Genomic DNA, 26,643 nt, shown 5'->3' on the forward strand with positions numbered 1-26,643 from the left:
AATTGGGCTGGCCCAGGCTCAGCCCGTTTGTGGCTGAGGCTAAGTTACTGTGTCCACCGGTATCGGGTTTGCTTGCAGCGCATCAGAAGCCCCGATCTCCATCTACATAAAAGCATTCAGTATTTTTCTCCAAACTCTGCGTTTCGATCGATCTCCGAGTTCAAGGTACTGCTCTGGTTTGTATTACCAGTTCAATCAATCGACTTCTAGATTAGTTACAATCATTTGGATATCGAGAAAGTACTTGTAGGTTGTATATTGTCCTTGGGATGCTGAGAAAATAATGAGAAAATGAAAAAAAAAAATTGGATTGCAAATTTTCACCATCTAGGGCTCGGGAATACAAATAAGAAGCTTTACCTAAAACTCGTATGACTCTTTGGCTGGGTTGATCTGATTTTGGCAGCTAAGAAATTGCGAGAGAATTCATAGGAGTAGAAATGTGGTTTTCTTTTATTTTTTACTCATTTTTTTCTTGGTAACCAAGCAGAGGGTCGGATTTCACTCTGAGTGCTTTATAATTTGGGAATCCTACTGCTGGGAGTTTTGAAATCTATGGTTTCTCTTTGAACAAATGTGGAATTATTGCAAGTTTGGATTACAGCTATGACTGAAACTTTTGCTAGGTTTGTGGTCTTTGCTGTTTGGTAATGTTTTATTATATAAAAAATATTCAGTTTAGATGCAGAGAAAATATGAGAAAATTAATTAAATTTTGAATTGTAAAGTTTTCATCACCAAGGATTATAGAATACAGAAAAATGCCGCTTTACTACAAACTCACACAGACTGTTTGCCTTAGTTGACGTGGGTTTATTTTATTTTATTTTCTTTGTGTTTTTTTTTTCTTTGTTCTTGGAAGCAAAACATAAGAGATAGCATAAAAATGAAAACGTTTGTTATTGTTGTTGGTTTTTTTTTCCCCTCTATTTTCTCGTAAGCCAAACATAGGATTGGGGTTTCTCTTTGAATACTTGTACTCATCAATGCTATTGCTGAAAATTTTGAATTCTGGGATTTCATTTTGTACCACAACTCAAGCTTTTATTTATATATATATAAATATAACTTGGGTTGAATCGATGTTCACTAATTTTACCCTGGAAACTTAAATGGTACTTGATGCAAATGGAAGCCTTTGAAAGAAAAAGAAAAAAGAAGAGCGACCAAGATAAAAAGGTAAAATCTCTTTATCTTAAAATAAAGAACTTTAAAGTGCAAAATAAGTAAAATAAATTTGATTTTATTAGCTACAACTAATAAATTATATAAAGTTGAATTTATTATGATTTTTAAGGTGAATTGGGGAGACAAAAGTAAGGTTACTTTGGGATGAACAAAGTATACAAACTTTTCATAGTTTTATAAACAATATAACTTTTGTAAACAAAAAGAATGGAAAATACTAGACTCACTTTTATTTTCTTTTGTTTTCCTTAATATATTGTATAAATTTTTTATATGGTAGCTTCTTGGGTTTTTAGTTATGTATATTGTTTTAAATTTTAGCAGTGTATAGAGATGGTAAAGGACTCAAAGGAAAATCAGGTTATACCAGTAGAAGATGTTGTAAGGAAGGATTCGGTGGAATACCAGGCTTTATCATCAAATGGTTCTTTGCTATGCGATGCTTCAGCTCATGATGGGTCTTCAAATGATGGTGCATTTCTCTTTCTTAAAATTTTCCCTCTTTATTGGAAGTTCTTTATCATTCTCTTAGGCAATTATTTTATTAGTTTTGAACTCAATTTGTCTTGAAAGCTTTATGTGAATTGTCCAAGGTTTACTTAATTTCAATTATGCACTCTATCCAGGTCAATATTTAAAGTCAAATAGTTGTTCTACTCTATCTTGGGCTGCATCTTATGTTGAATCCGTTCATAGGACGATAAGGTGGACTTATAAGCCCGGGCTTTTGCACATCAAGTGAGGTTATGCATGGGCTAATTATATGGCATATATGCTACTGAATCATTATTTGTATTGCCTAAAAAATTGGGCATTTAGAACAATTCCTATTTTGGGTAAATATGAGGTTTGGGTACTAGGTTGTATGATAATTGTTCCAACCCATCATATGAAGGATAAGGGAGGGCCAAGGGTAGTACAAATGGCTAAACACTTATAGTTTGTGATAATTTGTGCTTTTATGAAACAAATTTTCAGATGGGGATTGAAGGCTCAAAACTAGTGTTGGAATCCAGTTTTCAAAATTGGGATTGGAGGATTGGTCCTCAAGCAACCTAACAGCTCTCAGCAACTGGTTGGGCATGCCAACAGTGGGCTTCAAGGCTAAGATCTTGGCTCTACTTAGAAAAATGAAGGCTAGGAAAGAGGTGAGGGGCTAAGAGGGTGGGAAGAGGAGGAAGAACTCTTTATCTTCAAAATTTGAAAGAGAACTAAAGAAGTTGGAATGCTTTGTGAATTAAAAGGGACCAAATGATAGACAATTAGGAAGTGGAAAGGGATAGTGGGATTTTGCTTCAGTGGGTAGATGATGCTTTGTCTCATCACTTTGGAATGCTAGAGGGTCTTCTAACAATCAAGAGGAAGTTCATCCAGGCTTTGTTTGGATTGCAACAACCAGTTTTTGTATGCCTGCAAGGTCGTTCAAGGTCACTTTATTTCTTCTAGGTCTTTAGGGCTCTAGGCTTGGTTTAGGTTGTGGGTTGTTGTTGCTCTTTTCTTTCGCTTGTTGTAAGGTGCTATTTGTATATTCCGTGTGTACTTTGGTACGCCTTTTTCAAGTGCTTTTAATATAATAATTCTTTTTACCTATCCAAAAAAAAGGTCAGTTAATAAGATATGTGGTAGCTGACAGCTTGGAATGCAATGGGCAAGTAAGAATGGGGAATAGAAGCTTCATGGAGTATAGCCTAGACCAGTCTTGACAATGTGCTGATGCCAACCCTCTGCGGTTCTAATGAATTGAGGTGCATGAGCCGGATTTTTAGGTGCTAAATGCCATGTTTTACTGCTCTCAAGTAGAGACCTCGGTATTCACCCCTCCTTCAGAATAGATTGTGATTATGGAAGTTTGGACAGAATTTTCAATGACTCATTTTAACAGCTATTTTTTTTTTTGATAGATACTTTTAACGGCTAAAAATTTGAGTTGGTGTCAGATTTTTGCTTCATTAAGTAGACCATGAATATTTTGTACAGTAATCTGCATGGAGAAGATAGTGACATAAATTATCAAACGATGTAATTAGTGGAGTTCTCTAAGTATTCACGTATGAAATTTTAAATGGTTTATTGTAGGAAATAGACGAGATTCCAAAAGGAGTCTAGGACACATATTACAAAGACATGAATCACAGTGATTAAGGACTCGAACATTGGAAGAAACTAACTAGACACTATACTTTTGAAAATCTTGAGTGAAGGATGACTGAGACATTGATTCCAATGACTCATTGATTCCAATGACCCATTCTAAGATCCTTTACAACAAAACAGTTGGGAAAATTTTGTATAGATCTATTATTTTGAGTGCAAAATTGAGATATAGAAAGCATATTTCTTTGAATGAGGGTGCACACAAAACGTTGTCAAGTTCAAATGTGGAAGTGGATGTAATAAGAGTAGTGCAACCAACATGGATTATAGGAATACGTTTATCATCCTTGATAATAACATCGTCATTACCACCATAATTGAAGTGCATTGATAGGTTTTGAAAATTAGAAGTGATGTGGTGAGATGCCTAGAGCTACCACCTAGTTATTGGTGTTGCTTTTGTGACCAACAATATAAAGTTGCTTTCAGGTTGAAAAAATGGTGTGGGATGTGATCCGCATGTCTTGGTATTGCGGCCAATTTTATTGCACAGTTGGCACACAATACTTGGTTGATTGTTTCCATATTGAGGACATCGAAATTGTTGTTTGGAAGTTACAGTTATAAGAGTTTGGGAAATATTTTCTCTAGTCTCAATCTTACCACTTGTGGCATACGCAACAGAGACATGAAGTATATGGGCATACTTGACAAAAGGGACTTTCTTTGGAGGAGTGGGGGGTTGGGAGGATGGAGAAGAAGCCTCATCTTGTAAAGTGGGCGATTGTTTGTTCAAATAAAAGAAAGGGTGGTTTGAGTGTCAGATGTCTTTCTAAAGTCAATAGAGCCATTTTGGGTAAATAGAGTTGGTGCTTTGCGAAAGAAAGAGGGATTCTTTGGAAACAAGTTATTAGTAGAAAGTTTAGGGTAGAAGAAGGGGGTGGTGTACTCGAGAAGTAAGGGAGGGGTATGGTGTGAGGTTTTGGAAGGAAATTAGGAAGGAATGACCTTTAATTAAAAAAAAAATTGTTTTGTCCATGGGGGATGGTAGAAGAGTGAGATTTTGGGAAGATAGGTGGTGTGGAGATGATGCTTTAAGCGTTTCTTTCCCTTCTTTGTATGCTATGCCAGCCTCAAAAGAGGCGTGGGTGGTGGAGGTTTGGGATTCATCGAGGGAGGAGGGAGGTTGAAATCCATGGTTTTCTAGGCCATTTGATGATTGGGAGATGGAGATGGAGATGGTGGAGAGATTCCTATTCTCCTTACAAGGGAAGAAAGTGGTTACTAATTTGGACAAAAGGATGAGGTGGAAAGAGGCTAAGGATGAGAATTTTTCTGTTAAATCCCTTTATAGTGCTATGGAGGGCAGCAGTATAGTCTTTTTTCCGAAAAACATTATTTGGAGCCCTTGTGTTCCTACTAAGGTTGTTTTTTTGTTTGGGAAGCTTCATGGGGTAAAGCTTTTATGATGGACCAACTAAAGAAGAGGGGTTGGTTACTCTTGAATGGATGTTTCCTTTGTTGTGCTGCTGAAGAGTCTATTGATCATCTTCTAATTCATTGCACCAAGGCTAGGGTTTTGTGGGAGTTGTTATCTTTGGTGTGTTGTGGGTTCTTCCTTCGTCAGTTAAAGAGATCCTCCTTAGGTGGCATGATACTTTTGTAGGCAAGAAGTGGATAAAGGTTTGGAGAGCAATCTCCTTGTGTCTCTTTTGGATGGTTTGGAAGGAAATAAATAGGATTGCTTTTGAAAATGAGAAGCTTTCGATCCAAAGGATGAAATATTCTTTTATTTGTAATTTTTGGTCTTAGACTAAGTTGTGTATGGATGAAGGACCTAATTCTTTAATCAACTTTTTTGATTGATTGGGCTCTAGATGAGGGCGGGGGAGAGTTTTTATACCCCTTTGTCTATTGTTTTTTTGCCTATAGGCGCCTGTTGTATACTTCTTGTATGCTTTGAGTTGGTTGTTGGACACCTTTTTTTAATTAATAAATTCTTTTTTTGTGCTTTTGCCTATAAAAAAAAAAAAAAGTTTAGGAAATATTTCTCTCTAGAATTGTCTTGCCTATGATATTTGTTTCCATAGTGTTGCCCTTGTCCTTTGTTGTTTAGATTACTATTAGAATTGTTGTTCTTGCCTTTGTTATTATTGTTGTTGGACCTTTCTATTGAATTCTCCAACGATTAGAGAATTTTTTTTCATGGCTTCGTTTCATGTGAGAAAGAGTTCTTAATGTGGTTCTTCAAATGAAATTGAAGAATCACAAGCACAAATTGCCACATTCAACTCTTTATATGCTTTTGATTGCTTGCATATATTCAACGATAGACATGGACTCTGTGGTGGTTTTGCCCAACATCTCTCTTAGTCCCATGGTTTTAGGTTTTGGACTTGTTTACATAAATCTTCTCTAGTTGAGTCTATGCTTCGACCATAGACATAGCTAACATGATGAGAGGCACCATAGTCTCAAAAACCAATTGCCATGATTTTGGGTTTTGGACTTGTTTACATAAGTCCTCTCTAGTTGAGTCTACGCTTCCAATGTTTTTTTTTGATAAACCAAGAGAAGAAATCATATTAGACCACGCCAAAATAGGGGGCACTCCCTAAGTATACCGGCAGTATACAAAGAAGGCCTCACCCAAGGCAACAAAGGAGAAACAAAAACCTAGAAAAGCCAAAGATGACCAACAAATCAACCACCCAACATATTCATAAAAGAGAGATAGTCCATGTCCATGAACTGTTGAGACCATTCAAGAAGAGCCCGAAGGAAGAGATTCTTCAAGCTTGCATCTGACTTCTCTTCTTCTTGGAACATTCTTCTATTCCGCTCTCCCCAAATACACCAAAACAAACAAATAGACGCCATTTTCCAAACTACACTCCTCTTCTTTTCTAGGCCCTTAACTTTCCATTCAAGAAGCAAATTTCTCACTGAGTTCGGGAACACCCACACCACCCCAAAAGAAGAGAGCACCACAGTCCAAAGTTCCCTTGTCTTACCACAATGAATTAGAATATGATCCGCCGATTCCTCATTCTCTTTACAAAGATTGCATCTATTAACCATAGACCAACCCCCCATTAACATATCAACAGTAGAAATTTTACCCCAAACAGCTTCCCAAGCAAAAAAACGAGTTCTTAAAGGGGCACGCGAACCCCATACCTCATTTGCTGGAAATAAGGGTCTGTTCTCCACCTTTAAAGACCGATAATAAGATTTAACACTGAACTTTCCTTTCCTCTCAATCTTCCAAATTAAAGAATCCTCTTGCGTAGACATAGCTAACATGATGAGAGGCACCATAGTCTCAAAAACCAATTGCATCGATATGGATCTCAGAGGGAGGACAGGGATATGTCCCATCAATATAACCTAGTTGGTCATATCCGAACAATAATGATTGGAATTGAACTCTCCATGAGGTGTAGTTCAATTTGTTGAGTTTCAAGGGGAGTTGCGAGGTGGTGTTAATGGGGATGATATAATTTGATGAGTTAAGGTTTGGGGCACTAGTTAGGACAATGACACTATTAGAGCTTTTAGGGGACATGGTAGAGTGGGAAGAGTTTTTGGCCATGTTTGGTAAAAAACGTCTAGTTTTGGGATTAATTGGAACTTGCTTAAAGCAAAAGGGCTCTAATATCATAAAGTGCCTTAGGTTTTTGATGAATGACTTAACCTTTCGTCACATGTAAACCAATATATTCACACACGATTTAGAGAGAAACATTGTTTGTCAAATACCTATTCTAAAACCTACAATCACAGTAACTAAATAATAGGGATTACAATAAGACTATTATTTCCAAAAATCTAAGGATTATAATCTCTTGAGATGATTTCTTTTCATCATCTACTCTACCTCTTCATCAAGGTGTCATCATGTGCTAGTAGCATATACTCAAGGGTTCTTGTATTCGATCTCTTTGTGAGGGTGACACCATGTGCAGTTGAGAGTATGACTATTCCACTCTTGTTGTTGGGAAAGATAGTTATTTCTCTTAAGTGGTTGTGGGCTATTGGTCTTTTGTAACCAAGGATAAAAATATCGGTAATCATGAATATATCGATACTTCAATTTTACGGATATATTGGTGGATATTTTGACACAAAATATTGGTGAGCTTAAAATTAATCATAACTTATAAAAATGTAAAAAAAAACTCTTAAAAATGAAATTAGAAGTATAATAGATATTTTAAAGTTGTTTTGTTGAAGAAATTGATATATATGATATAATTTATCATATTTGATAATAATATTATATGTGTCGATAAAAAATATAAATTTTAGAAGTGTGCATGGATTATTAAATTACATCAAATATTATTCGATAATAATATCGTAATATTTCCCAACAACAAAAGTGGAATAGTCTTTTTGGAGTGGCTAGCGGCCACTTAAGGGTGGGTGAGGTTGCTTGTTTTTTGTGTTGTTGTTTTAGGCTGATATGTATACTTCTTGTATGCTTTGTGGCCTTTTTGCCCTTTAATATATTTGTGTTTATCTATCAAAAAAAAAAAAATTGTAATATTTGATTATAATATGTCTAATTTTAAAATATATTTAATATTAAAATTATGATACATGTAATTCAATTGTATTAAATGATGGTAAATGTATAATATTTTAATATTTAATTAATATATTAATGATATTAAAAACACTATAAAGAAAATTATCATGATAATTTTTATATTTTTGTTAATCAATTAAATGAAAAAAAATTATTTAATTATAAAATAATTATAATTAATTTGTTCTTTAAAGTATTCTTTTAATATTTTGTTTATATCATAATGTTTAATATATATATCAAGGGGCAAACTTGCCCTAGTGGTGGGCTAAGGTGCTTGCCAAATGTTTTGTTCGGGGTTTGAGTCCCCTTAGCGGTAGAAAAATAACTCATTTTTTAGCATTGACCGCCCTGCATTGACCCACATTGACCGTGGATATATCCGTGGTAAATATCGTTTTGAGGTCCACTGATACATGATATTTTAATCCCTACTTGTAACCCACTCGAAGTTGTCACCTTTGATACACACCTTGATGCTAAAATGCCCTTCTGAGTTGGGAGCAAGGCTCGAGGGGTTCATTATGGACTTGGTGCACCTCTTTGAGTTACAAGTAGGGTTTGAGGGGTCCATTTTGAACTTGGTGCACCTTGGTGGTGGAACTAACACACTAATTGTCAATTACTTTAGAATTGATGCTTTTGGAGAGGTTTGAGGGTCTTGGATTTGTGACTAGAGTTGAAGGCTTACTAATTTAGAATTGATATGCATCAAACTCATTTTAATCAGAATGTGAGGGAGGGGAGATTGTTATGTATTTGTGAGACTTGTTATCTCCTAAAGCTTCCATAATGATATCATGAAACAATTAGTGTGGGAGTTACTATTTTGGAGAACTATAAAATTTTTCATTTTTTGCCTATTAAAAAAAAAAAGAGAAAAAAAACTCCATTTTCTGCTAATAATAATAAGAAACTATAACTCTTTTAATTCTCTCTTTGATTTTATTTGATTCATTTATTTTGATAGGAATTTAGCTTTGTGATCATATGGATTTTATGCTTAAATTTTTATCTCCTATACTTTGCTTTGTTATAATCCTATATGGTTTGGAAAATTTCAAGCTAATGCATCCCATGTAATATTGTGATGCTGATCTAAATGTATGCTTAAATTTCAATTGTCTCCTATACTCTGCTTTGTTATAATCCCATATAGTTTTGCAAATTTTGAGCTAATGCATCCCATATGATATTGTGATGTTGAACTAAATGTTATTTTTGAAAACCACAGATTGGGAAACCATTGCAGATCGTGCACCAAATGAATTGCTCTCTCCACCATCTCTTCCAGATGTATCAACACTTTCAATGGAAGATAATAAAGCTCAAATCACTAAGCGGCGAGGAAGGGGAACATTCTCATACCAGAAAGAGGAATTGTATAGTGATAGGCAGTCTGAGGGATCCACCCTTGATGATACAAGGGATGAAGCTGTTTGCCATGATTCAGAAGAAAAAACAGAAATAAGACATTGTAAGTTAGTAGTGTGTATTCCATTGTCACTTTTACATGCTTTGTTTTAATAAGCAAGCAATACTACTTGAATTCAAGCCTTGGCATTTGAAAAATTGACATGTTTTGTTTATGTTTCTCCTCATTAGTGGCATGGGTATAAAACATGATGCTGATGAATGTGTGAAGTTATTGGATTGGAGTCCTTCATTCCTTGCAATTCTCCTAATGATAGAGAATCATTACTTATAGTCTGCCCGACCTAAATCAACATATTTTTTTGTTTCATGTCTCGTAACTCTTTCGCAACTAGGCTAGAGTATGATATACATCATGAATCCAAATCTTAACAACTTAATCTTTTAGGTCAATTGGTAGCTCAATAGGATATCAAAGCTTTGGTTAACTAGAGTTCTTAGGTTCAAGTACTCAAGTCTTCCCCCATCCATTTGTTTGTCTAATTATCTACAATGACAAATGGTGATTTGTCTACCTCAACTACCGTTTGTGCCTCCTATTTGTGGGTATGGGGCTACGCGTGAGGTCTTAGAGCACTATTTGTTTTGATAAGTAAGGTCTTAGAGCAATATATATATTTTAGATTCAAATTCTAACATTTTAAGTTTTTAGGAAAGCTGGTAGCTCAATTTGTGCTCACTATATTTGGGTATGGGGCTACATGTGAGGTCTTGGAGCACTATATACATTTTGAATCCAAATCCTAACATTTTAAGTTCTTTCAGAAAGTTTTTAGGAAAGTTGGAGAAGAGATTGAAGAAGGGGAAAAGTGGTTTCCGAGTCTCAAAATGCTTTTATAGAGGGAAGACAATTATTTTATGTAGTGCTGATAACTAATGAAGTAGTGGGCTCTATGTTGAAAAGCAAGGCATGTGGTGTTATGTGCAAACTAGATATTGTTTGCTAAAGGCAAAGGAAGGAGGCTACTTATTAGGCTTTAGGGTAAGTGGGAAGGTGTCTCATTGATTGTTTGTAGATGATACCATTGTTTTTTGTGAGACTTCTCGAGATCAAATGGTTCATTTAAGTTGGTTTCTCTTGTGGCTTGAACCCTCATGTTAAAAAAACCACCTAGAAGAGAATGTGTTGATTATAATTGGAAGGGTAGACAAGGCCAGAGGAGTTGGCTTAAGAATTGGGATGTAAGGTGGGAGAACATCCATCTTCTTATTTGGGGCTTCCATTGGGCACTTCTTTTGAATTAGTGGTGACTTGGGATAGAGTGGAAGAGCAGTTTCACAAAAATCTACCAATGTGGAAAAGACGACAAAGGGATAGTCATACTTGATCTGGAGCACATTATTTAGCTTGTCCATTTATTTTGTGTCATTGTTTTCCATTCCAAGAATAGTCATAATGAGGCTTGAGAAGATTCAAAGAGACTTCCTCTTTGCAAGTGGGGCATTGAAGAAAAATTTCAAGTGAAGTGGTCAATTGTATGCATGGAGAAAAGAAAAGAGGCTTTGGGTGTTAGAAATCTTTCTTTGCTCAATTATGCTCTCTTAGACAAGTGGATATATGGATCTGGATGGGGAAGCTCTTTGAAGATAGGTTATAAGTGGAAAATATGGGAAGGAAGAAGAGGGGTGATGGTTTTGTGATGTAAGAGATGGGTAGGGTGGTGGGTTATGGAAATCTATCAAGAAGGATTGGGATGCCCTCATAGTGGAATTTCCTTTCTTGTATGCAATGGGAGGAGGGCAAAGTTTTGGAAAGATAGGTGGTGTGGGGATGAACCCTTATGTTTCATTTCCATCTTGTACATTTTAAAGTCTTGGGTGACAGAGTTGTGGGACTATATAGGTGAGAGGGGTCATTGGAACCCTTGTTTTTCTAGAAATCTAAATGAGTAGGAGCTGGGTGAAGTAGAACATTACTTATTAAGGCTGCAAGGTAAGGTGGTGAATAGAGAGGAGGATAGAGCAGTGTGGATAGATTTAAGGAATGAGACATTTTGCATGAGCTCATTTATGTTTCCTTGGAGTAAGGGAGTGTTTAATCTCTTTTTTGACGAGGGTCATTTGGAATTCATGGGTTCCATCTAAAGTAAGTTTCTTTGCATGGGAAGGTTGTTGGGGAAAAATATTGATTCTTGATCAGCTTCAGAGAAGATGGTGCATGTTGGTTTATAGATGTTTCCTATGTAAAGTTAATGAAGAATCAATTAATCACATTTTGTTGCACTATTGTCAAGACAAGGTTTCTTTGGCAGTCACTCTTATCTTTGTTTGGTGTTACTTTTGTACTGTCTGCCACTGTTAGAAAGACTCTTTTGGGATGACATGGATCCTTCATTTCTTGGACAGTTTGGAAAGAGAGGAATTAAAGGTGTCAATCCATTTTTTGAAGAGCCTTTTCCTTGGGAGGATTTTTTTTTTTTTTTTTTGGGGGGTGCGGGGGAGGAGAGATTGTAGAACTGTATATAAATGAATGCTCAATGTCTTTAATAAAATTTGTTTATTAGTTGGGTTTTTCCTAAAGGAAGGGGTATTTGTTGATCCTTCAGTGCTCATTACCTTGGTTTGCTGCTTTTTTTTTTTCCTGAATAAGAACTTAGAAGAATAGGTTCAAAACATGGATAATTTTGAGTAAAGCTTCATAGGCATCAAACCAGTTTGTTGATATAGATTATTTTACTACAATAAAAGGAAAAAAAAAAAAAAGAGGAAAAAAAAGGGGGAACTTTCCGAAAATGCTGTTCAAGGTTATATAAACTCATGCAAGTAATGCCATTAGTGGCTCGACAATTTATATCATATAGCCAAACACTTTCTCTACCATACTCTACCCACCTGGCTGAAGTTTCTGATTTTCTGTTCTTTACAATTGATTAGAGCTAAATGATAAACCACAAGCAAGAATAGAAAAAGTGTATGGTCAAAGTGAAATATTTGGCGCCTTACTACAGAGAAAAAATTGTTTTTACCATTGCATGTTTTTATGACATCTTCATTGTGGTTTTGGTAACACAAAGAGCTAAACAAGTTCCACTTGGTGCTTTTATAAAAGGTCATAACTCATAAGATCTTCGTCCTAGTAATAAAAATGGAAACTTCTTTCTCTCATGGGAACAAAATGAATTCATTTATGGAGTCCCTAAATCTTGCCACAAATGAAGATTATCCATTGGCTAGAATCTCCAAAGAAGATAAGGGCTTGTTTGGTAACTGTTTTTTAAAACAATTCTGAAAAATAGTTTGAAAGAACGGTTTTAAATTCTCTGATGATTTGTAGAACATAAATCTGTTTGGAAACTTAAAATGTTTTTAACCCGTTTTAAAAATAATTTTTATGTCTAAAACTTTATTTTTAATCATCATGTATGTTTGTATAGTTGTTTTTTAAAACAACTCTCAAAAAATAAGTGAAAACAACTAAAAAATGTTATCTGAAAATACTCTATTTTATGTTTTCTGATAATAGAAAACAAAAAATAGTTTTTGGTTGCCAAATGTGTTTTCTAGTTTTTTTGTTCTAGAAAACAGTTCCCAAACAAGACCTAAATTTCTCTAAGTCCAGTTTTGAAAAGTATTGAGAATATTTTAGATATGGAAGAGACATGGTTTGCCATTGCTGATTATATTGTCTTTAATGGAGTTGGAATGTTTGTCAAATATGTGCCAGCAGTGTTCTTTTCGTACTCATTTTGTTGTCTCTTATTTATGAATGATCATTTGGTGATTCTAATTGCTTACAAATTTCTGATTAAGTTATCCACTAATAAAAAGAATTACCGTTTTGACAATTGTGGTTCATGATAAAACTGGTTTGAAGTTTTGAACTTCCTTGCCCATCAATTTGTGCCCTTTCTCGTCTGGACAGAAAATAAGGATAATAGATAAGAAACATAATAAAAAGCACGGAGGTTTTAATGATCATTGGTCTTGATTAGGTCAAAAAAATGAAGTTCTCATTGACACTGAGGTTTTCCTTTCTCTTGTTCCCCCCCTCCATGTAGGCTTAGATAAAACACATGCACAGAAAATGGATGCTTACCATAATGATGAAACTTATATTCTCATATTAACCAATCATCTGACCATATCATTGTAAATCCTGCTAGGTTTTATGTGCATAAACTGTGTTTCAGATACATTTGGTGAAGGATTTATTTTTATTTATTTTTAATTCTTTTTTGGTTGTGAATTCAGCAAGATATGGTACACAACATGTTCTTGTGTTGGCTGACTTTCCACCAAGTACGAGGACAACAGATCTGGAGAAGCTCTTTGAGAACTTCAGAGATCGTGAAGTTTTTATTCGTTGGGTCAATGATACGATGGCACTTGCTGTATTTCGAACAACAACAATTGGTAATAACAAATTCTTTTATTTGTTATGTTTTTAAACTCTAAGAGAATAGTTAATGTGATGTAGGACAACCTTAGGATGGTTGTCTATACTCAAAAATAGGTGGGCTAGGGTTTTATTTTTAGGGTGTAAGGAGAGGAACAACGAACAAATTTTATGGTAGAGAAAATATATAAGATAAGAAATAGAGAGGAAGAAGAAACAACGGAGAAAAGATTGAAAACCTTAGAGTCTCACCAAGGCTTTCTGGGAGTCTTACCTATAAGAAAATCAATGGAATCTCACCATTGAGGATTGCAACACTTGCAATGAAAGAAAATATAATAATATTAATATCAATTCATCCCTTTGATTTACATTAATTAGCTTATTTATAGGTTTCACTAAGAAATCCAAAGTCTGCTAGGACTCTAATAACTTACTATGACTTTAATTCTAATTATAACATTCAAAGTCTACTAGGACTCTAATAACCTATCATGACTCAAATTCTAATTATATAATAACTTAACTAGCTAATCCTAATTAGACTCCAACAAATGTTAATCCTAATTTAATTCCAAGTAATACTAATCCTACTTTAATTGCAATTAATACTAATTCCCTTTCTTGATATATATCTTAGAGATTCATCCTCATTAATTTCCCCCGATTTGAAAAAAAACTTGACTTCGAGTTTTAGTGATTTTCCACAGTCAATTGAAATTCCAAGCAATGCCTTCTACCCTTTCTTTCTTCGTTGTCTTTTTACCGTGCTAAGACAGGATCTCAAGATCTCTTGAACTTGTTCAATTTCATGCAAGACAAATACTAGACTTCGAAAAACCTTTTGATGTTGTAAAACAAGTTGATAATTCTCGAAATAATTACGTGTCTTCAACAAGCTTGTAAAGAGTTGCTTCCCATACTCTTCTTGTAAACTGTCTTGTAGAAGAATAAAATTCTTAAATTCCCTATGTTTAAAAGAAATTTCAGCAAATTCTTCATGTTTGCCATCACTCATGATAATGTTTGGCCTTGGGAAGTCAAACATCGATAGGGCAACTATTATAAAAAAGCCATGGTCTTCCAAGCATAATATGGGCAGCTTTCATTTGCAAAACATCACACCATGCCGATAACTCAAAATTATTACTAAAATTAAACGTCACTAAATAATGAGAACTCACCAAAATAGATGTGTCATTTACCCATGCTGTTTGATTGGGATTTGGATGACCTTCTGTCTTTAGATTATGCTTCTCAACAAGCTCCTCTGAAGCTAGATTGAAATAACTACCTCTATCAATAATCAAAGTACATAGTCTCCCTTGATTTGGATGACCTTCTGTCTTTAGATTAAGCTTCTCAACAAGCTCCTTTGAAGCTTGATTGGAATAACTACCTCCATCAATAATCAAAGCACACAGTCTCCCTTGGCAAGAATACGAGTTCGGAAGATGCTAGTACGTCGCCGATCCTCCTCTTCATTTAGCCTTGGTATGTTCACCAATGGCTGCATAAAACAACTGTAGCCTTCAACCATGTTTGCATATGTTTCTCCACTCCTTAATTACACATGCCTTCATGTCAAGAATTTTTGCTCTAATACCAAAATTGATGTAGGACAACACTAGGATGATTGCCTATACTGAAAAGTAGGTGGGCTAGGGTTTTATTTTTAGGGTGTAAGGAGAAGAACAAAGAATAAATTTTATGTTAGAGAAAACATATAAGATAAAAAATAGAGAGAGAAGAAACCACGAAGAAAAGATTGAAAACCTTAGAGTCTCACTAAGGCCTTCTAGGAGTCTCACCTAGAAGAAAATCAATGGAATCTCACCATTGAGGATTGCAACGCTTGCAATGAAAGAAAATATAATATTATTAATATCAATTCATCCCTTTGATTTACATCAATTAGCCTATTTATAGGCTTTTCTAAGAAATTGAAAGTCTACTAAGACTCTAATAATCTATTATGACTCTAATTCTAATTATAACATCCAAAGTCTATTAGGACTTTAATAACCTATCATGACTCAAATTTTAATTATATTATAACTTAACTAGCTAATCCTAATTAGACTCCAACAAATATTAATCCTAATTTAATTCCAAGTAATACTAATCTTACTTCAATTGCAACTAATACTAATTCCCTTTCTTGATGTATATCTTGGAGTTTCATCCTCTTCATAATATATCTCAAATCAATAGTTCAACTAATTTTGGCAATTTGTGGCATGCTATTATTATCTTTATTCATTAATTTTGTTTCCAGAAATATTTTGTAATGGTGTAACAGTTAGCTAAGTTAGTAGCAATTTGCATGTTGATGGAAAAGACTGATATTGACTGATTTAATTGTTACGGTAAGAATCTATGTTACAAAGTGTTCTTTAGTGCATTTGTAGAGGGCATGATAAGAAAACCTTTTAAAGGGAGATCTCTTTTGGGGGATAGGTTTAAATTTTTTTTATTTGCAACCTTTTATTTTATTTTTTACTAGGGGATTTGTCTCTACTTTCTGTTATCTGGGAGTGTATCTTTTGTGGATTTTGTGGATGAGTTTAGTTACAAGCTTGTTTTCTTGATGGCCTTCTTCGAAAGATGGATTCCCTTTATAGTATAAATGACATGTACTTAACAGCAACCTGTTTTCTGACATCATTTTAAGGGGTTTATTTTGTTAATAAATAAAGTAAGAACCTCTGTAACATGGATTCTGCTGTGGCCTACGGCTTCTGGTCATAGTATGAGTGCTATAAGTAGCTAGGTCCAATTGGAGGACATTTTTATTTGGATGAAGAGTCATAATTAGGTAAAGCTGCATCATATAATTAGCAAATAGAGCATGGGTACATTATGTTCTTGTTCTCCTCATACAATGATAACATAATACTTAAAATAAAAAAAAAACATGTAATTACATGGTGGTAGAATAAGTGGTTGAAATGGACATGCCAATGAAAGCTTTAAGAAGTTGACTTTTGAAAAGATAGCTAACAAATGTGATGGGCAGAGTGATAAATTGCCATTACAAGAATTTGTATCATTCTTTTAGTTGGAATTATATATTGTTTACGGTGAGAGAGAGCATCAAAAAGAAAAGAGAGAAAGAAACTAGCAGGAAGATGGAAAGAAGAAAGAAACTTTGGCGGCTGAAGGATTTCACAGGATTATGGTTTCTCTACTCATGTTACCTAATGAAACTGTCAAATGCGGAACTATGAAAATGCCCTTAATATGTAAGCATTATTAATATAACAGTTTGTGTTTCCTAAACACTCCTCAACTATGTATAAAGATGTCACACATCCTCCACTTGCATAAAGTTTTATGCAAACTTGCACTGGCGATCCCCTTGGTATATCTGCTAACTAATCCCAATCTTCACATAGGTAGTGCCAATGAGACCTATGTTCTCCTTCTTATTTGCCTATTGGTTTTGTGGTTGGCTGATCTAGGCTTCCACAAACAGCAATGCAGCCCTGATTTTATAATCCTCCTTGTCCAATGATCAAATCTCCAAGGCCCTCTGTGACTTTTAGTTAGCCAAGACAAAACTGTTTCTAAATCCCTCTTTACCAGTAAATGGGTGACACCCATTGCATTGCAACTTAGATGCTGCAGTAAAGCAAGTATCTCTACTTCTATAGCTAGTCCAAACCTAGCTCTTTTTATTGCACTTGAATAATCTCACTTTTATGATCTTAGTGAGTCTGTCAATACCCTTCTGACTTAGATTGCTCAAGGGCTATGCATTTAAATTTAGTTTTAGCAAACCAACTAATGGAATAGCCCTCTTCTACCCCCTCTCCACCACTTTCCTAACTGGGAGGCTATTGAACTCCAATCGTCTAAGATGATGCTTACTAGATTTCCTGAGAACTGCTTGGTAACTAGCATTCAAATAGGTGAGGAAATATATATTCTCTCAAGACTCAATAACCAGTCTCTTCTTATGTGCAAAGATCCAAACATTTCTATCCAGCCAAATAACACGTAAGGTTGCTAGGATATGGCCCTTCTAACAAGGCCCTGGCTACGGGCCTCTTATCAAACCCCAGAAATATACAACCAACATATTAGAAACACCTATCCAAGCAAACCCTGATGCTGAGAAAAAGTCTCTGCCTCAACTCCTAGGCAATGGGTCAATATTGGAGGGGAAAAAATGCATTTGTGTCCTTATGCCATTAAGTTTCCAACCATTTAAAATTTCAGGTCTGTTCTTCCTCCTGCAACTCAGAGTTTCCTTGTTCCTATATTTAATAGTTCTTGCTTTTAGAAGCGATGAGGGAGAGAGAGAGCGAGGACGATGGCAATGAGGGAGAAAGCCAATCGGGGAAGTGGAGTAGCTTTGGGGTGGAGTCGAAGGTTTTTGAAGTCGAAGTGGAGGAGAGAAGAGGCAAAACCCTGGTTTTCATCGTGGAAAGCAAGAGAAGGGTTTCATCATGGGTCCGACTGGGGCCGGCAAGTGTTAGGCTCTTTCTGGAGGGTCTGGATTAGTGCGTTAAGAATGTGAAAGAGGATAAATGGGAGAAAGGTTGGAAGGAAAAGGGAAGAAATTACTCTATGGTGCGCGAAGCCAACAGGGCGGGCTGTTTTCTCCGGTTAGGGGTTGTCGACTTAGAGGAGAAGAGATATAGTATTTGTATCCCGAAAGGCAAAGGGGAAATGGGGGGGATGGTTAGCTATGGCGGAGGTCTTACGGAAATTGATTGCTAGTTTCGACAAGAAGGAGAACAAAAAGGAAGAGAAGACCTTTAGAAGGTTGCAAGTAGAAATGGGGAAGAGGCTGGGGAGCAGGGATAGGAATTTGGTCAGAGTGGAGGTAGAAGGGGAGGAAATTAGTAGAAATTTGAGTAGATTGGAACATTGCTTAGTCGGAAGCTGGAACTCTAGGGTAGCAGGAGGAGAGAATTTAGAGAGGTTGGGGTGGTTAATGGCGAGTTCTTGGGGGTTGAAAGGAAAATTTGGTTTGGCAAGGCTGGAAGAGGGACCGGTCCTTTTGGAATTCGAACTTGTGGAAGAAGCTAGACGAGTCCTCACCTCCGAGAAAAGGTCGGTGGGAGGGGTTTAGGTAGGTTTGGAGTTCTGGAATCCAAGGTACGGGTGCTTGGAAAAAGGGGAAATAAGAAACGAAGCATGGGTGAGGATCCTGGGTTTGCCAATCTCGCTTTGGGTCCCGTCCATTTTGAGAAGAGTGGGGGAAGAGTGCGGAGGTTTTTTAGCTATTGACCCACAGATGGAAAGAATGGAGGAACTCCAGTGGGCTAGGATCCTAGTTAAATTAAATGGTGAAGATCTGCCAAGCTCGTTGGAGATCGGGGTCGAGGAGACAACCTATCACCTTCCCTTTGGTGGGAGGTTTTGCAACTTGGGGGCTATTGTGGTTCAGCTGGTCGTTCCAGTGGAGAGGTTAGGGGTGACGGTGGTGCATGCGCTGGCCCGCGAGTGGAAGAGTGGGTAAACACAAGGCTTGAGGCGCTGTCACGGACAGCAGATGGGACTGAAGGGCAGGTGGATGGGGCGGGCAATGACTTGATTAAGGGGAGGTTTCAATTCGGGTTGGCAACTCGATTTCCTGTGGATCGTTCAATAGCTAGGCTGTCTTCGATTGGCCTTGCTGAGGATCTATTGGGCTTGAAGAGGGCTGAGGGGCCTCTTTTACAAGGCCCTTTAGAGGGTGAAATTTTAAAAGGGGTTGGGGATGGAAAGGTTGGGCCTGTGGTTGGGCCGACGGGCTCTAAGGGTAAGGAGAAGGTTGCAGAAGTGGAGAATGGGCCGCCATTTGGGCCTTCTGTTCCTTTAAGGAATAGACTTGGCCCGTCTCTAACCCAACTTATGGCTTTTGGGGTGCAACCTATTGGGCCTTTTGTTTTGTTAAGGGATAGCCATGGCCTGTCCAAGAGTCAGCCTATTAATAAAGGACTTTCTGTGAAGGTTTGCTCCTCTGCTCAACCTGAAATCTACAAGGAAAGCAATTTTGAGCTTGAGTTTATAAGCCTGCGAGAGAAGGAAGTCGGGAGAAAGCAGCAGGTGGACTCCCACTACTCTTTGACAGACCGCGTGTTAGTGGAAGAAGATTTGAGGTATGGGTCCTTATCAATTTCGGGGGACTTAAGGGAATCGGGGTCTATTTCTCCTTCTATCTCTTTTTCTTTTGGTCGGACTCTGGAGGGGGAGTTTTACGATCATTTTGGGGCGATAAGGGAGGTTTGCCAAAATGGAAATTTGCTAAGTTTCCAAGATGCAACCGGGCCCATTGAGAATGGCAATGGCTGCTGGGAATTGGTTGAGTTTAACGGTCCTATTTCAGTGGCAAGCTTTTTGGAGGGGGGTTAAGCTCAGTATGAATCCCAAGAAGGAAGGGGGGAAAGGGAACTTAAATAGGAAGAAAGTAGCCTAGCGAAGTTCAACCACTTTTTTGGGTTCTCGACTAAAGGTTTGGAAAAGGAAATCCTGAGTTTCTTGGTCAAAATTAGAAAAAGGCGGGAAAGGATTCACAGTAAAGGTCTCTTGGAAAAATCAAAATTTGAAAGGGAGCTAAAGAGGTTGGAGTGCTCAATTAACTACAAGGGGGAAGGTAAGAAGAAATGCCCTCTTCAGGGTAGAGGGGGTCAACAAGTGGTTGTCCAATGAACCTCAAACTGTTGAGCTGGAATGTGAGGGGAGCGAATGTCAGCTCTAAAAGGAAAGTAATAGAGTCTGTCGTAAGGAAGCAGAAAGTGGATTTGCTTTGCATTCAGGAGACAAAAATTCAAGTTTTGTCTGATAGGGTGGTGAGAAGTTTAGGGTCAGGAAGATTCTTAGATTGGAAGGCCCTGGATGCTTTTGGATTGGCAGGAGGCATTTTGATTTGTTGGGACAAAAGATCTCTAGAAATTCTGGAATGGGAGGAGGGCCAGTTTTCTATATCCTGCAGATTCAGGAATGTGGAAAATGGGGTTGTCTAGGTGTTCACGGGTGTTTATGGTCCGTTCACCAGAGAAGAAAGGGAGTGCTTGTGGGAAGAAATCGGGGCGATTAGAGGAATTTGGGAAGAACCTTGATGTTTAAGGGGTGATTTTAATATCATCCTCTCTCAAAGTGAAAGAAGAAGACAAGGCAGAATAACCTCAGCTATGAGGAGGTTTGCTCAAGTTGTAGACGAGCTAGGACTCGTGGATTTACAGTTGCAAGGGGGATCTTTCACCTGGAGTGGGGGCCTTAATAACCAGTCAAGGGCCAGGCTAGATAGATTCTGGTGACTCCCTGCTGGCTTGACCAGTTTAGTAGGGTAGTCCAGAGAAGGTTACCTTGGCATATCTCGGATCATTTTCCAGTCTTACTTGAGGGGGGTGGCCTAAGGAGAGGGCCCACCCCTTTTAGATTCGAAAATATGTGGCTCAAAGTTGAGGGGTTTAAAGATCTAATTCGTAGTTGGTGGCAGGGGATGGTGGTTAGAGGCAGTGCCAGCTTTAGATTGACTGCAAAACTGAAGGAGTTGAAACAAAACTTAAAAATCTGGAATAGGGAGGTGTTCGGGAGTTTGGAGTGCAATAAGGCTGCAGCTCTCCAACAAGTGGAGTATTGGGATCGAATGGAATGTGAGAGAAGTTTGACAGATGAGGAATTAACTTGTAAAAAGGAAGCCAAGGAGGGGTACGCTAAGTGGGTGGACCTAGAAGAAACCCATTGGAGATAGGCTTCAAGGGAGTTATGGTTAAAGGAAAGGGATAGAAACACGGGCTATTTCCACCGTATGGCATTCGCCCATAGAAGAGCCAACTACATGGACAGAATCAAGATAAATGGGGTGAGGCTGTCAGGGGATTAAAAAGTGAGGGAAGGGTAGCGAATGCCTATTAGCAGATGCTCTCAGAATGCTCAGATTGGAAGGCGGACATTGGAAGGCTTCAGTTGAACCAGATTAGCCTTCAAGAAGCGGGTCTGCTGGAGCTCCCTTTCTTTAAGGCTGAGGTCCAAGTTGCTTTGATGGATATGAACGGGGATAAAGCCCCAGGACCAGATGGTTTCACCTTGGCTTTCTGACAAAGTTGTTGGGACTTTGTGAAGGAGGAGATATTGGATATGTTTAAGGAAAACTATGAGCAGAATGCTTTCCTCAAAAGCCTCAACAATACTTTTTTGGTGCTGTTACCCAAGAGATGAGGGGTCGAGGACCTAGGGGACTTTAGACCCATCAGCCTTTTGGGGGGGCTGTATAAGTTGTTGGCTAAGGTGCTGGCCAATAGACTCAAAAAAGTGATAGGAAAAGTGGTTTCCCCTGATCAGAATGCGTTTGTCATGGGAAGACAGATCTTAGATGCCTCTTTAATTGCAAATGAGGTGATTGATGCATGGCAAAAAAGGGGTGAGAAAGGTCTAATCTGTAAGTTGGATATCGAGAAGGCATATGATAGCATTAATTGGTAGTTCCTAATGAAGGTTATGCAAAAAATGGGGTTTGGTCCAAAGTGGTTGAGTTGGATGTGGTGTTGCATCTCCACAGCCAAGTTCTTAGTCCTGGTGAACGGAGTTCCAGTTGGCTTCTTCTCAAGTTCGAAGGGGCTACGCCAAGGGGACCCTCTTTCCCCCTATCTTTTTGTCATGGGAATGGAAGTGTTGATCGTTTTAATCAAAAGGGTTGTGGAAGGGGGTTTTATTTCGAGGTGTAACATTCAACATGGTAGAGGGCGGGCGGTCCACATTTCACACTGGCTCTTTGCCGATGACACAATCGTTTTTTGTGAGGCAAAGAATGAACATTTAACGCATTTGAGTTGGATTCTTTTTTGGTTTGAAGCTGCTTTAGGGTTAAGAATTAATTTGACTAAAAGTGAAATCATCCCGGTTGGAGAGGTGGACGAAATGGCAGTGGAGCTAGGGTGTAGGGTGGGGCAGCTGCCTGCAGTCTACCTGGGGCTACCACTGGGGGCGCCAAATAAGGTCACTTTCGTGTGGGATGGGGTGGAAGAGAGAGTGAGGAGGAGACTCGCCCTTTGGAAACGCCAATATATTTCAAAAGGTGGGAGAATCACTCTTATAAAGAGCACGGTGACTAGCATGCCAATATATCAAATGTCCCTTTTCAGCATGCCCAAGTCTGTGGCAAGGAGGTTAGAAAAACTGCAAAGAGATTTTTTGTGGGGAGGGGGAAATCTGGAAAGGAAAGCTTACCTTGTCAATTGGGAGGCGGTTTGTGTGGATAAGGAGAAAGGGGGGCTTGGCATAAGGAAGCTAACCCTATTGAACAAAGCCTTGCTTGGCAAATGGATTTGGAGATTTGCTTGTGCTAAGGAGGATCTTTGGAAGCAAGTGCTCATGGCGAAGTATGGGCAAGAGGATTTCGGTTGGAGGACCAAAAAGACTTTTGGTGTGTTTGGAGTGGGGCTTTGGAAGGAGATTTTGAAGGAAGTTGGATGGTGCTGGGAAAAAAATGGTGTTTAAAGTGGGAAAAGGCACTAAAATCAGGTTTTGGACTAATCTTTGGTGTGGGGGTACAGTGCTGGCTTAAAGATTCCCGCATCTCTTCACTTTGGCTGCTCAAAGGAATGCGACAATAGAAGAAATGTGGGACCAGAATTTTGGCGAAGGAGGATGGAATTTGAGGTTTATTAGGGATTTTAATGATTGGGAATTGGATATGGTAGGCAACTTGCTGCATGTTTTAAGGGGTCACAGGATAACTTTGGAGGAAGATTCGGTTTTTTGGAAGGAAGGAAGAAACGGACAGTTTAGAGTAAAGAAAGCATACAACTTGTTGGAAAGCCCTTTGATGACCGTCTTTCCAAAAAATAACATATGGGTGGAGAGAGTTCCAACTAAAATTGTGTTTTTCGCGTGGGAAGCTGCTTGGGGGAAGATTATGACTCTTGATAGACTCAAGAACAGAGGGTGACAGCTTCCCAATCGTTGTTTTTTGTGTGGTTGTGAAGAGGAAAATGTAAATCATATTCTCATACATTGTACAATGGTCAGAGTGCTGTGGGATTTAGTTTTGGGTTTGTTTGGGGTTCAGTGGTTGTTTCTAGAAACTATAAAGGAGGTTTTATTTAGTTGGAGGGGATCCTTTGTGGGGAAAAAAAAGGAAAAAACTTTTGAATTCCATTTCGTTGTTTATTTTTTGGACAGTTTGGAAGGAGAGGAATAGATTAGCTTTTAGGGGGGGGGGGGGGGGGTTGTTAGCAATACAGAGACTTAAATATTTCTTTGTTTGTAATATGTGGGGTTGGACTAAATTGTATATTGGAGAGGAGCCGTCTTCCCTCATAGGCTTTTTGGAGTGATTAGCCTCCAAATAAGGGGTGGTGGGTTTTTTATTGGTTTTTTGCTTGTGAGGCCTTAGTAGCCTTGTATACCCCTTGTATACTTTGTGGCTATTTTGCCTCTTTTTATTGGATTCCGTGCTTACTTATATAAAAAAAAAGAAAGTATCCAACCATTTGAATTGAATGTATGAAAGGTTTCACTTTCTTACAGAAAACCAAAATATAACTTGAACCCAAAAAAAAAAAACCCTTACATAATAATAAAACAGTTTTTGAGCCTTGGCATAATACGTGCATCCAAAATTGAAGGAGAGTCTGGAAGTTATAAGAGGCCAAATAACCAAACCGAACCAGAATGTCAACCGGTTGACAGTCCGACTAGTCTGACCAGTTGGTCCAATCCGGTTTTGAAAACATTGTTGTCCAACCGTCAAAAGTACTTTACAGTGGTTTGGTTGCCTCCTAAAGGACTTAAAAGAAAATGAGAACTAGCCTCTTAGAAGCTCTTTGTAGAAAAGTTAGGATCAAGATGCTTTGGCAGTGGAGGCTACATGAGCAGGTGTTTGAATTGAACCAAACTCTTCTCTCCATAGGTCCTCTCACAGAAACACTTTACTGAATAGTACAGCTGGAGCAAATGGGCACTAACTATGATTAATGTATGTGATAAATGGGTTCTTAATTAATAGTGAGTTGATCCCATGTAAACTGAGTGGTTTGGGCTAAAATTTCCCAATCATATTATTGTCATTTGGGTGACTCGAAAATTTTAGGCCTAAGCCTAACCTAGCCCCTCACCTGGTTTTCCATTCTCTATTTACAGGTGCTGTGATTAAGTCAAAGATGGATATTGCAACAGTATAATTTCCAGTCAGAACAATGATGTACTTAGAAGCAAAAGAAAATTGAATAATATTAAAATTTCATTATTTATTTAATTTCTCTATTATACTTTATGAAAATGTTCCTGTCTGCAGTGATTTTGCCTGAAAAAAAATGATAATAATAACAATAGATAAAAAAAATAAGGAAGAAAGATTAAAGCAGCGAGAGACTGGAAAAGAGTGCATGGACATGCACATGCACAAGACCAATGGAATTGTTTTCAAGTACTTTTGATTCTTTTTGTCCTTGCCTGAATGTTAAATCAACTTGATTTTTGTTGTATACTGACTTTTTTCTTTTAGGCTTATGCTATGTTAAAAATCAGGCATTTTTCATTTTCTTATGGCCCTAGGGTTTTGTTAAGTTTTTTAATGGCATCTTAGGTTCTGGATTTATGGTTAAGAGTCTCAATCTTCTAATGCAGCAATTGAGGCCTGTAACTTTGTCCGTTGCCCGTTTACAGTCCGTGTACTGGATGAGACTGATATCCTTTTGAACTCAATTCAAACAAGAGGTAAACTCCTTAGTCTTTTGGATTCAGTTTGAACTGCATATCAAATTATTTGCAGTTTGAGGAAACCCTGGAAACCCTGACACCTTAGTTAATACATACATACAAAATTATTTGCATGATAATTTTGTCATGAGAATTTATCAATCATTTTTGGAAGTCCAGCAACAGTACTTATATTTCTCTTCGATTTTGATTCTTATTAATTAAACATTTTCTGAACATAATGAATACAGGTCCTGTCATGTTCTACCATCATCTGATGAATGTTTTATCTTCAAATTTAAGCACTGTTTTTTGTTTATAGATCCATCCTTCCTCTTTTCCCCTTTCTTAGGCTGGAACTTGCACTAAATCTTGCCTTAGCATTGGTTAGGCAAAAAATTTCAATAATTCCCCCTTATTATTTCAACCTAATAACTTATTTCTTGCAATATTAATTTCAATCGTCATTTTGTTTATACATTTGTGCCCGACTATCCTAGTTTTTCTACTTTGTTCAATTTTACCCCTTCTTTATACCACATTGTTATGAAGTAGCATCCCACAAAAGTATTATGCAGTATTGCCCTGAATGAATACATGCTTCCTTAAGAGTCTTGAACGGAGTATCATCTGATGGTTCTCAAGTTATCTCTGCCAAAAGAAATCCCAAAGGATTAAAAGACTCGGCAAACATTGTGTTATTTGCTTTCAGATCTGGAGCCGCCTCGGCAAAGGCCAGAGACATCAGCAAGAACTGCTGGGAGGCTGATCGCTCAGGCAACGGGAATGAAGCTACCTTCCACATCATTTGGGTCAAGGGAATTGAAGAAACAGGAGGCGGCCAGAAAGCAGCGCATCGTTGCAAGGAAAAATTTGAAGGATGATGCTTGGGGCTCTGATGATGGTGTGAACTGAGATTCATTCTTCCCCGAGGGTGCAAACCATGATTCATTTGATGATGCCTGAATTCTCTTAGCATGTTAAAATGTTGAAGAATACCGGTACATGAGTTAGAAGTACAGAAACAGAACAATGGGGACCCCATCCATATGCTGTATTGGCATGAAGTAGAAATCGGTTCCTGGTTTTTGGTAAATTTAGTGGAGAATTCAGGTAAATGTTTGTTTGTTTCAATAAAATTACAAAAGGAATAAATTTCTAACATCTCAAATGGAACATTTTAATTTTTATTTAGTAGAGATGATTATACTTTACGGGTAAAACTAGTAATGGGTCTAAGGTCCATAAAAGGTGTAAATTTCAGTTTAATTTGTAATTGAGTTAAAGTTTTTGATTTTCTCATAAAGGATATGGAAATTGTATAAAAAGAATTTATATTGTGTGATTATGTTATATCATA

General features: G+C 37.5%; 1 protein-coding gene across 1 annotated transcript; it reads left to right on the top strand.

Annotated features, from left to right (window-relative positions):
• LOC117916478 (coiled-coil domain-containing protein R3HCC1L-like) lies at positions 1 to 26,643 on the top strand. Its single transcript, XM_034832536.1, has 6 exons — positions 1 to 165; positions 1,510 to 1,660; positions 9,111 to 9,353; positions 13,502 to 13,663; positions 25,212 to 25,301; positions 25,996 to 26,643. Exons 2-6 carry the CDS (start codon positions 1,522 to 1,524, stop codon positions 26,196 to 26,198), a joined length of 837 nt encoding a protein of 278 aa, XP_034688427.1. The 5' UTR covers positions 1 to 165; positions 1,510 to 1,521; the 3' UTR covers positions 26,199 to 26,643.

Source organism: Vitis riparia, chromosome 6 (assembly GCF_004353265.1).
Source record: "Vitis riparia cultivar Riparia Gloire de Montpellier isolate 1030 chromosome 6, EGFV_Vit.rip_1.0, whole genome shotgun sequence".
In the NCBI taxonomy this organism is placed as follows: Eukaryota; Viridiplantae; Streptophyta; class Magnoliopsida; order Vitales; family Vitaceae; genus Vitis; species Vitis riparia.

Excerpts from the sequence above, each read along its gene's own strand:
- LOC117916478 (XM_034832536.1), top strand. The coding sequence starts at position 1,522 with ATGGTAAAGGACTCAAAGGAAAATCAGGTTATACCAGTAGAAGATGTT. Across the intron at positions 1,661-9,110 it reads TGATGGGTCTTCAAATGATG|ATTGGGAAACCATTGCAGAT; the intron begins GTGCATTTCTCT and ends TGAAAACCACAG. Across the intron at positions 9,354-13,501 it reads AAAAACAGAAATAAGACATT|CAAGATATGGTACACAACAT; the intron begins GTAAGTTAGTAG and ends TTGTGAATTCAG.